Source organism: Epinephelus lanceolatus, chromosome 11 (genome assembly GCF_041903045.1).
Source record: "Epinephelus lanceolatus isolate andai-2023 chromosome 11, ASM4190304v1, whole genome shotgun sequence".
Lineage (NCBI taxonomy): Eukaryota > Metazoa > Chordata > Actinopteri > Perciformes > Serranidae > Epinephelus > Epinephelus lanceolatus.
The window spans coordinates 25,092,009-25,108,010 of record NC_135744.1 but is presented as its reverse complement, the minus strand read 5'-3'; the positions used below and the strand labels follow the sequence as shown (position 1 = coordinate 25,108,010).

Below are 16,002 nucleotides of genomic sequence, written 5' to 3'. Positions count from 1 at the left end.
AAAACAGGGCTGCTTACACTACAACACCGACCGGTTTGAACCCTAAGGTCTTCATCAGGGTGCATGAGGGTGGACCGGAGTCAAGCAAAACATTTTATAAGCATAGTCGGGGTGTCGAATCCTGAGGAATAAGTGAATGCAGGTGGGTGACAGCAATGGGTCACAATGAGAGGCCATTTTGAAGGTGTTCAGAGAAAAAAAACATCCTGCACAAACATATAAAAAAGAGAGAAAGAAAATGCAATCCATTGCTTAAATTAAGTCGTATAGTTTCAATGTAAGCAGCCATGTTTTTTGACTCCCCACTCAGCTGGCTTGCAAATGATCAAACAACGTGAGCAAATAATCACAAAGTGGCGCTGTTTGAAAAATATATGTAACATTTATTTACAGTTTGTGCATGCATGGCCAGTGTCGTCTTTGAGTTAGTTATGATTCATTTTTTACTTTAAAAATTGAAAGGGGTATCAGAAATGAATAGAAATACCATTTTGAAGAACACATAGACAAGATAGGAAGAAATGTCACGTGCAAGAAAGTGTACAATCAAAGTCATTTGAGTACAGAGGGGTTGAATAACACCGGGAAGTGAGAAACATACAACATCTCATGACAGCTTAAGTCACAGTCCATCCATCTATATAAAAATAAAGATTTAATTTAACAACAAAAATAGATATATTGTGCTATGTTTTCCATAACAACTAACTGAGACATTATTAAGTGCATAGGCTAGTGTTTACTATCCATAAAAGTAATTTGCTTAGAAGGTCTACAACACTCTTCGTGTTAACTCTGACCCCTGAGCTCCCTGCCAAAGCTCCTCCCTGTGTAACAAGATTAAGGTTTCATCTCCCTCCAAGACAGATGGACTGAGAGGAGGAGCGACGAGGCGGAGACGCTAATCCCTGTGTTTTCACTTCCCCTTTCTCCTTGTCGTACTTTCTTCCTTGCTCTTAGAAACACAAACACGTCAACAGACATGTTAAAAAGAGCATCAATGTTCCTGGTACGTGGAATTTGTGACGTGAAATTATAGCACCAAGTTAAAGGAACAATTCACACCTCAAATCATCATTTGTATTTCAGTTGCTCACCCTGTGTTGAGTTGAATTTATGAAGAAATCTTTGTGTTTCTCGCATGCCTCCACGGTGAACGAAGAATCCAAAAACTGGGAAAATTCATGCCGAATTGGAGTTAAAGGGGGCCGTGTTTAATAACAGCAAAACTATATCAAAACATCTGTTTACAGACTCTCACAAAAACACCTACAGTATAATCCAAGTCTCATTTATCCAGTCGTATGCTCAGTACTTCCCAAACGCTGTCTTGCGCATGTGCTGTTTATGCTTAAGTGTTTTAAATAGTGAAGTTAAAGTAAAAATGCATGTGTTTGGGAAGTACTGAGCATACAGCTACATAAATAAGACTTGGATTGTACTGCACGAGTTGTGTGGGAGTTTGTAAATTGATGTTTTTTTGTTGTTAAACGTGGACCCCTATGACTTTAATGCATCAAGAATTTCCTCCATTTTAGGATTCTTTACTCACTGTGGAGGCATGTGAGAAAAAACAAAGTTTCCCTCTTGAACTCAGTATAAAACATGGTGAGTAATTAATACACAAATGGTCATTTGGTCATTTTAATTTAACCAACTGGAGAATGCTGTCTGACGTACCGAAACCTGTAATTTCCCTACCCAAATTGAGCATCTTATCAAGAAACAGACCTCACCACCTGGCACTTAGAGTAAACTCCTCATTACAAGTATTTTAAATAATTATTTGACCCAAGTCTGACACGGCCTCTGAGACTGTTTTAAAATTCACTTCACTTTCCTTCGCTGACCCTTTCACCACCCTACATCACACAGATTGACTAAGCTTTGCTTATAATTCACCACTGACTCACAGAAGGATTTGAACCTGAGGCACTGAAATCTTCTTGTCATAGTGTAAAATCTTATATATGTATATAAAATCCAAGGAGAAATTGTTGGCTTTAGTGTGCTGTGCCAGAGAGATTACATTAATGTCTTAAAACATCCAGATTTCGGTCGGCTGATTTGTCCACACAATGGGATGAAGCAGCGAAAACATAGCATGACTCTGCGGCGTGCAAGCTGTCTGTGTATTTCGTCTTCATCTGATGTCTCACTGTACAGTCAACATAGTGTTTTCTCCATAGTTTATCCTGTAGATGCTAAAAATAAAAAGAACAGAAGTGTTCTTTGCATTGGCGTCCTCAAAGAAAGGCTGCAAATTCAGCTTTAAAGCAATAATTAACCACATTCAAGTGTGTTTACACTGAGACAACATTGCAACATGCTCACATTACATTATTTATTCTTGACAGTGTGGCAGTAAAGCTACTCACCACATGATAAAGCGCAGTCACAAATGCAAGGGACACACTGTGCAAAGAACCGCTTCCAGCCAGTCTCCTTCTTCTTACAGTTGTCTATCCGAGTGCAGCCTTGTTTGGGTGGGCCAAAGTAGCTCTTGTATGCGCAGGTGGAGTTACACGTCCCATTAAGTTCCCTCTCACTGACTTCAATGCGTCCCCGCTGACACATTCCTGAAGACAGGTAGAGAGAAATCACATGATGAGCTAAAACGTTTCTAAGGGATTGTAAAATCTTCATGTCAGTGTTGACTCACTGAGGCAGGTAGGTTTCGGGGTCCAGAGGCCATTAGGCTGGCATGTTCTGGTTGGGCTTCCCACCAGCATGAAGCCAGAGCGGCACGTGTACCGCACCACAGAGCCCACCCACCAGTCGTTACCATACACCACTCCATTGTAGTCCACATCTGGCGTCCCACAGTTCACTGGCACAGAAAGCAAAGGAGAGGCAAAGCATGACACAAAGCTCCATAACAGGATAATCAGACAGAGTTGCCCCAATTAACTGAACTTTATTTATGTAGCACCTTTCATATAAACACGCAGCCTAAACTGCCTCACAAAAAAAAATAAAGAATGAAGACAATAAATCAAGTTTTGCAAGACTAGAACATTATAACAATAAAACATTGAAAATCAATAAATTAAAGGCTACAAATTCTAAAACATGGATGCTTCAAACACATCTTCAACCCCGCAGCACAGAAGATCTAGAATCGCACAGTTTCCAGGTGGGCACCCAAGATTAGTGTCACCAATTCAGTATCCAAACATGTCTCCCCTTCTGTTCCTGAGTTATGACGTTGAATAATGGCAAGAACAGTGTTTTTGCAGAACATCAATTTATTTAATAAGATATTTGTTTGTCATAATTAGCGAATGGATTCTTGAGTTTTGGCCAAAAACATGCTTTGCGAGGTCCTAGTGACCTTTGACCAGCAAATAATCAGTTCATCCATGAGTGCCACATTTGAAGAAATTCCCTCAAGGCATTCTTGAGGTATCACATTCAGGAAGAAGAACGGCTGTGATATTACTTGAAATCAAAAGCCAGATCAAAATCATAGGTCTTTTTAATTCCCTTTTCAAAATACAAGGAGAGCTTGCCATTCTGCTATCAAGAGGCAGTGAGTCCCACTGTTTTGGGGCATTAAAACAGACGGCACTCTCACTGGTACTTTTATGGGACACATGAGGAACATTTAAAAGTAAAGCAGTGGAGGATCTTAGTGATCTGGCTAGATCATAACATACACGAAAATCTCTGATGTAAGGAGGACTAAATTTAAGTAAAATTTAAATCAGAGTCTAAAACTAACTCAGCTGTCAAACGTCAACAGAATGCCAGTCACTGTTGTGGTAGCCTTACCCCTGCACAGGGACTTGTAGCCGAGCCAGCAGCAGCTCGAGTCTCCACAGGGATCTCTCCTCAGCTCCTGGTGTCGCGCCCTACAGCCTCCAAAACACACCGGCGCTGACCCGGTCCAATATATGTCGTCTATGAAATCTGGTTCGGGGAACCATTCTGTCTCACCTACGGCAGAAGTTTTATTAGCTTATTTTCATACACATCAACTGGGCAAACATTCACATAATAGATAAGATCATAAAGGTTCTGCATGCAAACTGGAAATATTTTCAGGCTTCAAGGCCAACAATAGGAAAGATGATACTGTGTTATCTCCTGTCTTGAAGATTGCACTGGTATTGTAGGAGGTCTTACCACTACCTTCCACCTCACCAATCCATCCAGGCAACTGAGAATAGGCTCTTTGGAAGGACCCGAACAACAGCAGCAGCAGCGGATACAACCTCATGGTGCCTCTCTTTGGATGCAATCAGTTTCTGTGGAAAACTGCGAACTGAGCCATATTATTGTCCAGCAACATCCTATACATCCTCAACAGACATGAGGCCATTAAGAGCTGTCCCAGTGGAGCTGAGTTCACTGACTGCAGAGTGAGGAAGCAGAGAGCGGCCGGTAAGTAACACTTAAACTAAGCTCTAGGTGCTGCCTAATCTTCTACACACGGCTAATGCCACTACGCACTGTATGTCATGATGAGACAAGACTCACTGCTGCAGGTTTGTCATGATGCAAGTCACCTGATCACCTGAGCTTTTCTTAAGATCAAAGCAAAACAAGGAAAAGGAGATTGAAATGTGAGGGATAGATTAATGAAAAGCAGTAATTTGGTTGTTTAAATGCACTCATATTGCCGTACTTTTGAGTAGTAGAGTCAAAAAATATGCAGTATGTACATATTCTTGGAGCTTAAAATCATAGGACATTATCTCATGGAGTACAGTAGAAGTGTGCCTTCACATAGTCTACCCAGACAGTTCTGCCATATGAGTACAAACATTTCAGATCTCATGCGTAAGAAGTATATGAACGTTTATAGTCGATAATACTACAGCAACAACATTTCAGTTTACAGTCACCTAATATCTGTTTGTCCAAGAGCTCAGTCAATACATCTAGATCAATAAAATGTCCAGTCTGGCAGAGCCCGATTTAATCATAAAACAGAGCTGCAGTAGAGCAGTTAGATTCAGCGGGGGGTGCCAGAATGGAAGTACAGATGGTGGATACTATCGATGTAGTGACCTGTGAGTCATATTAAAAATAAATAAAAACAATTCTCTTTCAATGGCTTGTTGACAATAATGGAACAGAATTTTGTGCACCATGCAGGGCTCCCAGGGTTATGGAATTTTACAATCTCATATTCATTTATTTATTCCACAATGTAATCCTCACTGCAGAATATCTGCTACTAATATTCTTTGCAGTAGGTATCTCTATGGTATCTGTCTTTGCAATGCTGTCAATATATACCCATACATATATTCATATATACATTTCATATGTGCATAAGTGAAAGGTGAATATAGTGTATATATCTTTCTGTATTTTATCTTTATTCTCTAAGTATTCTATTGCCGTTCAACTTGCTCTTCTATCTGTACTATTTGAGCTGCTGTAATGTGAATTTCCCCGGTGTGGGATCAATAAAGTTTTATCTTAGCACTTATCTTGTGTTATTTTCCAGGCCTGGATAAGTCATGGAATTAGTGAAAGTCACTTAAAGTTTAGGAAAAGTCATGGAATTTCTTTGTTTATAATAAAATCCTTTCAAGTGGGGCAAGAAAAATAATGTTGTGACAGTGTGAATGTTTTCAAATACATTTTGGGGGGCTTTTTTTTGCCTTAATTTGATAGAACCGCTATAGTGTGGAAGTTGGAGAAAAGGGGGGGATGACATGCAGCACAGGGCCATGGATCGGAATCTAACCTGCAGTCACTGCGGTACGAACACAGCCTTTGTAAATGGGGCGCCTGCTCTAACAGATGAGCCAGTGGGCGCCCTGTGACAGTGTGATTTAACACGTTTCAAACATGTGCCTCGCTACAACTTTTAAATTGTAAGCCACTGCAATACTGACATGGAGCAACTGACATAAGGAGCCCAGGATGTTCAGTTGTCATTCAGAGCGCCAATGCACACTTTGGTTTTGTTCTAACTGCTCTGAAAGTAGAGCATGGTCGTCAGAAAGTACGGGGCATGCTTCTTGTTGAACATATTAACCAACTGTTGATTGTCACTCCCCCACTCTGGGAGCTCTACTGCTCCGTGTTCGCAGATCGACAGTGTCAGGAGTGCTCTGTGAACGCGCTGGATAACAAAAAGCTTTAAACAAAACTTGAGTGCACTTAGAGTGGTGACTAACTGTGTGGTGGCGAAAAGGCCTAGAAATACTTGACCCTTAAAATTCAAGTTAGAAGCAAAACATGTTTACTAAAACTGAGCAACCCTGAATAGTCTAGGGGGAAGTCTTAGAACAGGATGACCTGGAAAACATTGTGATGGTGAAACATTGTGATGGGAAACAGATATCGTTGGCAGGAACAAGTTGTGGTAAAACGGCAAGTATTGAGATAAAATAAGCGCAAGTTCTGGAAACGGAAGGAAATCACACCCACACACATACGCACACATATACACACACATGGAGTATAAGAATGTTTAGTGAGCTGCTCTATGGGGCTGTCTCATTGTTGCTGTATTTGAAGCTGTATATTGTGTCTTCAATAAATATCCCGCAAGGCTGCAGATCAACCCCGAGTCATAGAGTCCTTCTTCAACAACTGTCACCCACATTTTAAGCCAGTACTATGTTAATTTGCACAGAGACATTTCACAGAAACAAATTTCAACAGTATCAGCTAATTACTCAACTTCAGCAGTAGTCAGCATTGTGTTGGAGGCTATTGTGCTAAGAAGGCTACTGATAGATTGAATTGAAAGACTTGTATTAAAGTAGGCTATATTAATGGGTGGTGCTGAAAGGCGTAAAAAGAATATACCTACATACTTCAGTTGCCGCACTGTTTTTCAGACTTGCATCCAAAATTAAGTTTAGAATCAAATGCATTAAGAGCAGACTCATAGTAGAATCCCCCTCAGGCCCCTTGTGCTTGAAAGCCAGCGCCTGACTGATATTTGTGGTTGTACAGGTTTTTTTTTTTTGGATGATAATAATAAACATTTAAACTACGTTTTCCTACAGTTCTGTTTGTGTCTGTGGAAGTTTACTAGGGGTCCTTGTAAAATTGTGTTCATGAAGAAGAGTGAGAACCCTGACCGTTACACCCAAATAAGACAAAACAAGTTATTTTAAACATGATTTTTAAAGTTTATTTATCCAAATAAATAAAAAACACACCATTCTTGTGACTCAATCCCTTAACCTTCAAAAATATGTGGCTGATGTGCCTCTGAATTTGAAACAGCCTTCACATTAAAAAGAGGATGATAACCCACTAGGCAGTGTAGCATTAGTATCCATCTGTCTAAAGGCGTTACAGTACGAGGTATAATGAGTGGAATGTAAATAATTAAATACTGGGAAACAGTTTGTCCACGTGCTCAACATTAGCAAACAGTTATTAGCATTACCTAACATAAGCTTGTGATCAAGATGAGTTATCATGGAGTACACATCCCTTCATTTAGATGTTTTGATTTATCATTATTAAGTGCCTCCAGATTAAAGGCTCAGAAGTTTTGCATTTTCAGACATATGTCATGTATCTGTGAAACAACACAGCTGACTACATTATGTCCTGTTCTGTATATGATGTATACATGGCAGTCAAACTACCTACATTCCTCGCTGCTGATGAGTATCCTAGAGTTGCTGCATGACCTGGTCCTCCCCTGTTTGTGACAAACCTCCAGCGAGAACATACAGCATGCCCTCTTCCTGACCGCCCTCCTCGGCGCTGGCTGTTGGCTCCTCAGTCCTGTGCTCCTCCAGCAGCACCCCTCTTAGTTCTACCTGCAGCTCTGAGGGAGCTGCCCCCAGGGATTCTTCCTCAGTCTGGCCACTGTCCTCATCCTCATCCGCTTGCCTGCTTTGTCTTTCCCTCATTAGCTGCTCTGTCAGTTCCACACTCTCGTAGCGAATCAGCTGCAGCCGCAAGAAGCCGTCCTCGTGCTCCTTGTACCTGACAGAATGATGATGAGGCCATCAGTGCTGCAACGCCCCGCACATCTCAAATTCAACATTACTGGGTTGATTGATTTGTCAGTGGAAGGTTTACCTGAACCTGGGGTGTCCAGAGGGCCATTTGAATTGGTGCTTCTTGTGCAGATGAACAGTTAGGTTGTTGCCACGGGTGAAGCACTGATCACACACGTGGCACTTGTAGCGAGCTACAAACTTCCCCTGATGATGGAGAGGAAACATTAGAGAACCGTTAGTAACATTACAACTCCCTACATGAGCGTAAAAACAATCATTTGAAAGATTCACCCCTTCACCTCATGCTCTCTTTTGTGGTGAATCTTCATGGTGATGAGAGTTCGAGCGGTGAAGCCACAGCCAGGAACGTCGCAGTGAAACGCTGGCTCGCTGCTGTGTGTATCCAGGTGTTTGCGCAAATCTACCAGATTCTTACAGCTGCAAATACAAAATCATGTGAAGGAGTGTTACGAATAATTCAAGTGTGTTTATAACAGTTTAATCTTGTTTTGCACTGCTGCAGGGTCAGAGGATAGAAACCTGTACTCGCAGTATTCACAGCTGTACGGCTTCTCGTTACTGTGGCGGAACTTCACATGGTTGCGCAGCGAGGAGGGTGACGGACAAGTCATGTCACACAGCGGGCATTTGTAGTGGCTCACTGTACCAACAAGAGAAAGACAAACCAGCGATAAGATTAAATCATCTAATAATACTGCAGAGCTGTTTGTTGTCAAAAGGATTCCCTCATTCGCTCGGGCACCAAAGCGTATCACATGGTCAGTATGGTCAGAAATAGACATGGTACAGGCCTATTTTTACTTATGCTTGTGTCAGGCCAAGAAATCCTGGTGAAATAATTTATTCTAAAATTTGACACTGTTGCTATAGCAACACCGACATCTATCACAGGGAGTTCTTAGCAATGTGCTTATAGAATAGAGGGGTCCACAGAGCAGAGGCTTACTAATGTTTATGGGTGGGTAACCATCAATCCACCCTCCCACCATGTTTCTCTGACTTACATCTTCATCCCTCCCACTGGGGGTGCATTGAAAGACGTATGGAAAGCATGCAAAAGAGAGGAAACGAGGGAATATGTTTTCTGAGAAATGAGACGTTTAGTCTGAAGCACGTCCGTTTGTGATGATGCCGGCAGCTGATCACAGCTGGATCAGCTGGTGGTCAGCTTTTACAGCTGTAGAGACTTTAGATGGAGTTTGCGGCTGCATCCCACGTCTCTTATTTGACATTTCCTCGCTCATTGATCCTCGCACATTACAGTGCGGCATCTTGAAGGCCGTTACAAAGGTTTTATTTCTTCTGTAGGGAGCGAGGATCTGGGAATAAGGAAGGATCTCTGAGGAGCAATGAGCAAGGATACACAAGAGCAGCCTTCTTAGAAGTTTTTGTATCGGCCGACGTGCCCGCAGTAGGATGTCAGTTATTAATTGGACATGCGAAACCCAGCAGCTAATCGGACTGATCTGATACATCAAAACATCAGTGGACTTTAACGCTGGAGTCAAGACAGATATGAGATTATTCTCAAGTGTATTACTCCCAAGTTTTAGACAGTCATTGTTGCCTGATTCACCATCTAGTTAAAAATCTGAACAACAAATTATTATTTCCCCAATTTCCCCTTTTATTACGGAAAGAATTTAAGTCAGAGAAAGTGTGTCTGTCAGCAAGACACACTTTTTAGCTCGTCACTTCCATTCAGTCACATTCAGGGAGGTTTTTAAGGTGAGGGTTGGACCGTAGATGGACACAAATAGAAAATAAAAACCAAAAACAAACAAATAAGGACTATGTTGTGTGAAATAACTACTATATCATATGTTTCTATCTATTTTCAAGTTTCATTTTGTACAGGAATTGAAACCACTTCATGCAAGTAGGAATCAATCTGAAAATGTAAGGCAGGATTTGGAAAATGGTTGTTACTGTGTGCCATTTCAAATTCTTTGCTTCACACATGCAAAAAGAGCACTATGGTCTTTGAACTCCTTCTTCCCAGTACATGGGAATAACAACTGGTAACAACGACAGCAGGATGACTGACCGTGGGTTCTCATGTGGTCTCTCAGTAGTCTTTCCGTTGCAAAACGTTTGGAGCAGTGAGAACACTGGAATCTCTGACCTACAGCGCACATAAGCACACAAAGCAAGAATTACAAGATGGTCAAATCTGAACCTGTTGCAAACACTGTTACTTAGCTCCCTATCGTAATTCTGACAAGTTTTTACCTTCCATGGCGCTCTGTCTTATGATGTGGTCAAACAGCTTGGTGTTGTTAGCGTACATCCCCCCACAGCCTGGACATGCCACAACCTTCTCCTGGGTGTGGCTGCGCAGATGCTCCCGAAGCTTAGGACGCCCTTTAGCAGTGGCTTCGCAATCTGTGAAAGACAGGCTCAGAACTTGGACTCAACAACCCTACATTTTGAATACAAGGCAGAAAGTGTGCTCAAGTTGCTCAAGGTGTGTTAAATTACACACCTTTCCATCCACAGCGTATTGGGAATTCACAGTCTCCTGCTGGTATATCTATGCACTGGCTATGCATCTCCACATGGCGATAGAACCACTCTGGGTTTTCATAGGGTGGTTGCTTTAGAAAGAAGAAACACACAGTCAGAAATATTTAGAGTTAAAGATTGTTTTAAATTCAGTGTTTAAATTCTTATTTCAAAGACAGAAAAGAAAAAAATGAAAGACAGAAATCCTCCCATTATGTCAACTGTGTGTACCTTACGAGGGTTAGCTTCTTATATGATTTGCACAAAATCTCACAAACTGTTGTATGAAAGGAGCAGTGTACAATACTTGGGGGATTTAGTGCCATCTAGTGTTAAGTATTGCAGATTGCAACCACCTGAAACTTCTCCTGACTTGAAATTCTCTGCAGGTCTCTTCCTCACCAACCCAAGGTGTTAAAACCCAGGTGGGTAAAACCAGTAAAAACACTGAATAAAGCATTTTTATGTGACAAATCAGTTTTTCTCTGATGCAGATTGACCCTCGTAGACAGGTCGCTAGCCCAGCACCCGCTAATGAGTGCTCACCTTTTTTCTCTGATAACTTAAGATCCAGACATTCAGGTCTTTTTTTTACTAGGAGCCTAATCATCCATAGATGTCTCTTCCTCTCCAAAACAAAGGGGTCCAGTGATTTAAACCAAAAAACAAACAAACAACAGCGTTTTTTCAATGCTGCTCGTCATGGAGGGGCTGCTAACTATGGTGGCTGAAGTGAAAATGTGAAAGACCCTATCAAGAGCCAGTGTTTGGTTTGTCTGTTCAGGGCTACATGGCGGTCCAGCATGGCAATCTCCATAAACGAGGACCTGCTCCCTAGGCAGGCCAGGACAGGACAGGACTTATTCTAAAGTAATGGAAACACAACACAAGCAGAACACAAGAAGGTAAAGCGGGTCATCCACTTATCAGACTCAATCTCCAGCTGCTCTAGTCCACATGTCAAAGTATCCTTGAGCAAGATACTGGGCCCCAATTTGCTCCCAATGAATGTGTGTGTGTGTGTGTGTTAGGTGGCACCTTGTATGGTAGCCTCAGCCACCAGTGTGTGAATGTATGTGTGAATGGGTGAATGTGACTCATAGCGTAAAAAGCTCTTTAAGTGATTGGAAGACTAGAAAGGCCCCATACAAGTGCAGGTCCATTTACCATGCTCATTTTTTTAGGTGATTACACACTTCAGAAAACGTATTATATTGGTACTTACATTGTATTCTTTCTGCCAATATATCCCCCTAAATCCTACACAATGGACCTTTAAGCCTATTTATTAATGCTTTTCATACTGACTACCACACCTTGCATATTCAGCTGGCACCTGCATGTGAGTAAGGGGGTTAAACACTCTCCACTCATCTAAGTATTCTTGCTTTACTGCAGCAGCAGCAGCTGTCTCTGCCAAACTTACCTCACACTCCTCCCAAAGACAGATGAAATTGTCTGGGATTTCAGGGATGATGTTTCGGTTCTGGTACCCAATGGAGCATGTGCCAATTTCTGGCTGGGCATTAAGCACCTGCTGACCCAGCTGCTTCAGCTTAGTATGGTAACAATGGAAGAAGAGATGTCTTCGCAGCTCCTCAGCACCCTCCACAGAGCAGAAACCACAGTCTTTCCAGAGACAGTTTCTCTCCCCTTTGCACAAGAAGGAAACAGTTTGCATTAGAAGGCATCACCTTAATGGGGGCTGGTTTATTATCTACTTTTTGGTAGCACTGCAGAATATTGGATGGAAAACGAAGCAATAACTATTGGAGTGGCAGTAAAGTGTCACAGGCAGATACATTGAACTATGGTAATGAAAACTCCTCACCTTCTGTTTCCTCTTCGTCCTCCTCCGCCATGTTCAGAGCACTGAGATGACCCTCTGCATGCTTACAGAAGTTATCCATCCGACTGAACGACTCCGGGCACGAGCTCCATTCACAGTCCAATTTTAGTGTCTTCTTGTGAATCCGTTTGTTAGGCGGCATGTCTCTGAGCCAATAAAGGTTAAATGTAGTGTGTTTTACCCACAGACTGAGGCTGTAACTGTTAGTCAGGCTGGAGCATCACCCGGCATCCACCGGCTACAAGCTAACACCGGCTAACTGCGAGTGTCTGACATTTACCGGCTCTGCTGACGTTACACTTCTACAAACATCATCCCAGAACACTTTGACAAACGACACAGCATTAAAGAGCATCAAATTCTTACTTAAATAGGAGCTTCAACACAGTAAATTGCAGTTTAAAAGCGCGGGCGTAATGTCAACACAAGAATTGCACTGACCGCGCGCTGTGTACCGCGCAAATGTCTCCCCGGTCACACAAGTGTACTTTAATGGTTCCGGATGTAATGTGTTCCGCCTCCAAAATAGGGATCGACCGATATGTTTTGTTTTTTTTCAGAGCCGATGCCGATACCGATTATTATGAAACAGATAGAGATACCGATAGCCGATATTTACAACCGATATACAGTACAGGCCAAAAGTTTGGACACGCCTTCTCATTCAATGCGTTTTCTTTATTTTCATGACTATTTACATTGTAGATTCTCACTGAAGGCATCAAAACTATGAATGAACACATGTGGAGTTATGTACTTAACAAAAAAAGGTGAAATAACTGAAAACATGTTTTATATTCTAGTTTCTTCAAAATAGCCACCCTTTGCTCTGATTACTGCTTTGCACACTCTTGGCATTCTCTCGATGAGCTTCAAGAGGTAGTCACCTGAAATGGTTTTCCAACAGTCTTGAAGGAGTTCCCAGAGGTGTTTAGCACTTGTTGGCCCCTTTGCCTTCACTCTGCGGTCCAGCTCACCCCAAACCATCTGGATTGGGTTCAGGTCCGGTGACTGTGGAGGCCAGGTCATCTGCCGCAGCACTCCATCACTCTCCTTCTTGGTCAAATAGCCCTTACACAGCCTGGAGGTGTGTTTGGGGTCATTGTCCTGTTGAAAAATAAATGATCGTCCAACTAAACGCAAACTGGATGGGATGGCATGTCGCTGCAGGATGCTGTGGTAGCCATGCTGGTTCAATGTGCCTTCAGTTTTGAATAAATCCAATAGGGCTGTCGGCTGTGTATTAACCTGACTTCTGCACAACACAACTGATGGTCCCAACCCCATTGATAAAGCAAGAAATTCCACTAATTAACCCTGATAAGGCACACCTGTGAAGTGGAAACCATTTCAGGTGACTACCTCTTGAAGCTCATCGAGAGAATGCCAAGAGTGTGCAAAGCAGTAATCAGAGCAAAGGGTGGCTATTTTGAAGAAACTAGAATATAAAACATGTTTTCAGTTATTTCACCTTTTTTTGTTAAGTACATAACTCCGCATGTGTTCATTCATAGTTTTGATGCCTTCAGTGAGAATCTACAATGTAAATAGTCATGAAAATAAAGAAAATGCATTGAATGAGAAGGTGTGTCCAAACTTTTGGCCTATACTGTATGTCTGCTGTAAAAATCATAGTTGACACAGAATTAAAAAAATTCACACTGACAAAGCACTACACAATAAATGGAAAAAGCGATTATCTGTTGACCCCTATTCCAAAACTTTACCTACATACTTTACTTAGGTGCAATTTAAAGTACTTGTACTTGTCGTTTATTTCACGCTACTTTATATTTTCACCTCACTACATTTAGAAAATGTTATATTTTAACCTCTACATGTATTTGTCATTTGTAGTTTAACTTAAAGATTATGACTTTCAAGGCCATAGCCATAGAGTTTACATTGGGTGAGGAGGTGGCCTTTATTATTTTAAATGAGCAAGTACAGACATACAGAACACTATGACACCTAACTCAAAATTCATGTGAAATACCTATCAAATGTAATGTCATAAAGACATTAAAGGGGAGCGCTGCCGAATTTAGGAATTGCAACATGTTATTTCCATGGCCAAGGGAAGTTTAATCAATTTTTGTGAACATGAGCTAGCCCCTCAAAGCCAGAAACCAGAGAAGTAAGGGCTCACGTATTAAATGGCTGCACAGGCCACTGCCGTCTACAATGCTGTTCTGGTTTAAAGGTACAATATTACGACCCCCCGGAAAACAACTAAGCCTTACAGCAAATGTTTCCCAGTGGCCGCTCACTTAATACTAGTGGGAGTAGTAGTAGTAGTAGTAGTAGTAGTACAGTAAAAAATTCTCCTGTGGCCCAGAAAGTATTTTCTTCATAAACCACCATTGTAAAAGGCACGTCTGTATAACTGGTGACAGGACACCTTGAACTGCGAACAAAGTCAATTATGAATCTTTCTATTCTGTATTTTTGAGCCATGGTGGTCTTATATTTGTAAAACTTTCCTCAAGCCGAGAAAGACGATTTAAAAATCCGGGACATCATCACAATGTAAAGTCTATGAGGCGAAGAGGACCTCAAGGGCAGAGCCAGTGGGAGAAACACTGCTGTGCATATTCAGTAGGCTGCATGCCGTGGAAGTTAACCAAGAAGCTAGAAAACTGTTTTGGTGTATGCACCAGGTGAGCAACTCCATTGGAATGAACAGGCGCATCTTGGCATGTGGTATCTAGTAATAAATAAAATCTATGTCGCCTTGTTTGTTGTTGTGTGAAACTTTTGATTCTATTTTGTCCCTACTGACCACCAGAGGCGGTGCATAAGCACTGGATAACTCCGCCCACGCTAGCGCATGTCGAGTACGAATATCAACAATGTCACCCGTGACCCCTGCGTGAACTCTGGGAGGCTATATCTTCCGGTGTCAGCAGGTGATCTGTTCCTTCATTCTTCTTGCGATCACGCGTCGAGGTGTACGTAAGTGTTTGCTGTTGGTTTCATGTGTTGCTGGCCCTGGGCAGCCTCGTGCCTCTGTGGTGGGAGTAACGGGCTGACGCTCGTCCTCCCAGGGGCTGTGGCCAGCGTGTTGCACAATTGCATGTATGTCGTTGTCCCTGCTCTAGTATTGTGGCTTTGCTGGTATGGCGGCGTCCCCGCCACCCGCTTCCAGCATTGCCTGCAGCTGCTGAAGGCTGCGTGAGCAGGTCAGTGGAAGTTGAATTCTGATAAGTGTGTTCTGTTTTTTTTGCAGTTTGGGATTCAAAGTGAAGGATTCAACTGTGATTGGTGACGGTGGTGCTTCCGCTACCCTCTCCCAGCTCAGTTGTGTTTGTCAGACTTACATACATACATATACATATACATATATATATATATATATATATATATATATATATATATATATATATATATATATATATATATATATATATATATATATACATATATTTAAAAAAAAAAAAACAACAACAAAAAGACGGAAAAGGAAGAAGGCTGATAACCTTGTTGGTGACGGTTGCGTGCCCACCCCCTCTCCCAACTTGGTCTGGTGGTTTTGTTCAGTTGTGTTGACATTTCCGCTCCCAGCAGTGTCATACTTTTCTGGGCTCCTCGCTGGCTTCTCCACCTGGTTGCGGATGGAGCACGCCTGTGGCAACTGCATGACCCCCCTTGAGCCTGAAGACGGCCATGACCACTGTGTGGCCTGTCTTG

The 16,002-nt window shown here is 42.0% G+C and overlaps 2 protein-coding genes across 3 annotated transcripts; both read right to left on the bottom strand.

Annotated features, from left to right (window-relative positions):
* Positions 1-252: 252 nt before the first annotated feature.
* On the bottom strand, positions 253-4,414 carry LOC117246186 (C4b-binding protein). 2 transcript variants are annotated; one of them, XM_033609964.2, is made up of 5 exons: positions 4,129-4,414; positions 3,775-3,939; positions 2,663-2,830; positions 2,379-2,579; positions 253-2,204 (listed from the first exon to the last, which is right to left on the bottom strand). In XM_033609964.2, the coding sequence occupies exons 1-5, from the start codon at positions 4,220-4,222 to the stop codon at positions 2,191-2,193; spliced, it is 642 nt and encodes a 213-aa protein (XP_033465855.1). In that variant the 5' UTR covers positions 4,223-4,414; the 3' UTR covers positions 253-2,190. The 2 variants fall into 2 exon arrangements, with proteins under 2 accessions (XP_033465855.1, XP_033465864.1); XM_033609973.2 differs by having other exon boundaries at positions 4,135-4,414.
* Positions 4,415-7,085: 2,671 nt separating this feature from the next.
* Positions 7,086-12,784, bottom strand: hinfp (histone H4 transcription factor). Its single transcript, XM_033637259.2, has 9 exons — positions 12,295-12,784; positions 11,890-12,116; positions 10,444-10,555; positions 10,191-10,343; positions 10,006-10,083; positions 8,478-8,598; positions 8,237-8,375; positions 8,017-8,141; positions 7,086-7,920 (listed from the first exon to the last, which is right to left on the bottom strand). Exons 1-9 carry the CDS (start codon positions 12,452-12,454, stop codon positions 7,602-7,604), a joined length of 1,434 nt encoding a protein of 477 aa, XP_033493150.1. The 5' UTR covers positions 12,455-12,784; the 3' UTR covers positions 7,086-7,601.
* Between the last annotated feature and the right edge of the window lie 3,218 nt (positions 12,785-16,002).

What these genes read in the sequence shown, in the direction of transcription:
- LOC117246186 (XM_033609964.2), bottom strand. Translation starts at nt 4,222, where the DNA reads ATGAGGTTGTATCCGCTGCTGCTGCTGTTGTTCGGGTCCTTCCAAAGA. An exon ending in TGGTGAGGTGGAAGGTAGTG is followed by an intron (nt 3,940 to 4,128) that starts GTAAGACCTCCT and finishes CTTCTGCCGTAG; the next exon opens with GTGAGACAGAATGGTTCCCC. An exon ending in CTACAAGTCCCTGTGCAGGG is followed by an intron (nt 2,831 to 3,774) that starts GTAAGGCTACCA and finishes TTTCTGTGCCAG; the next exon opens with TGAACTGTGGGACGCCAGAT.
- hinfp (XM_033637259.2), bottom strand. Translation starts at nt 12,454, where the DNA reads ATGCCGCCTAACAAACGGATTCACAAGAAGACACTAAAATTGGACTGT. An exon ending in GGACGAAGAGGAAACAGAAG is followed by an intron (nt 12,117 to 12,294) that starts GTGAGGAGTTTT and finishes TCTTGTGCAAAG; the next exon opens with GGGAGAGAAACTGTCTCTGG. An exon ending in ACCACAAAAGAGAGCATGAG is followed by an intron (nt 8,142 to 8,236) that starts GTGAAGGGGTGA and finishes CTCCATCATCAG; the next exon opens with GGGAAGTTTGTAGCTCGCTA.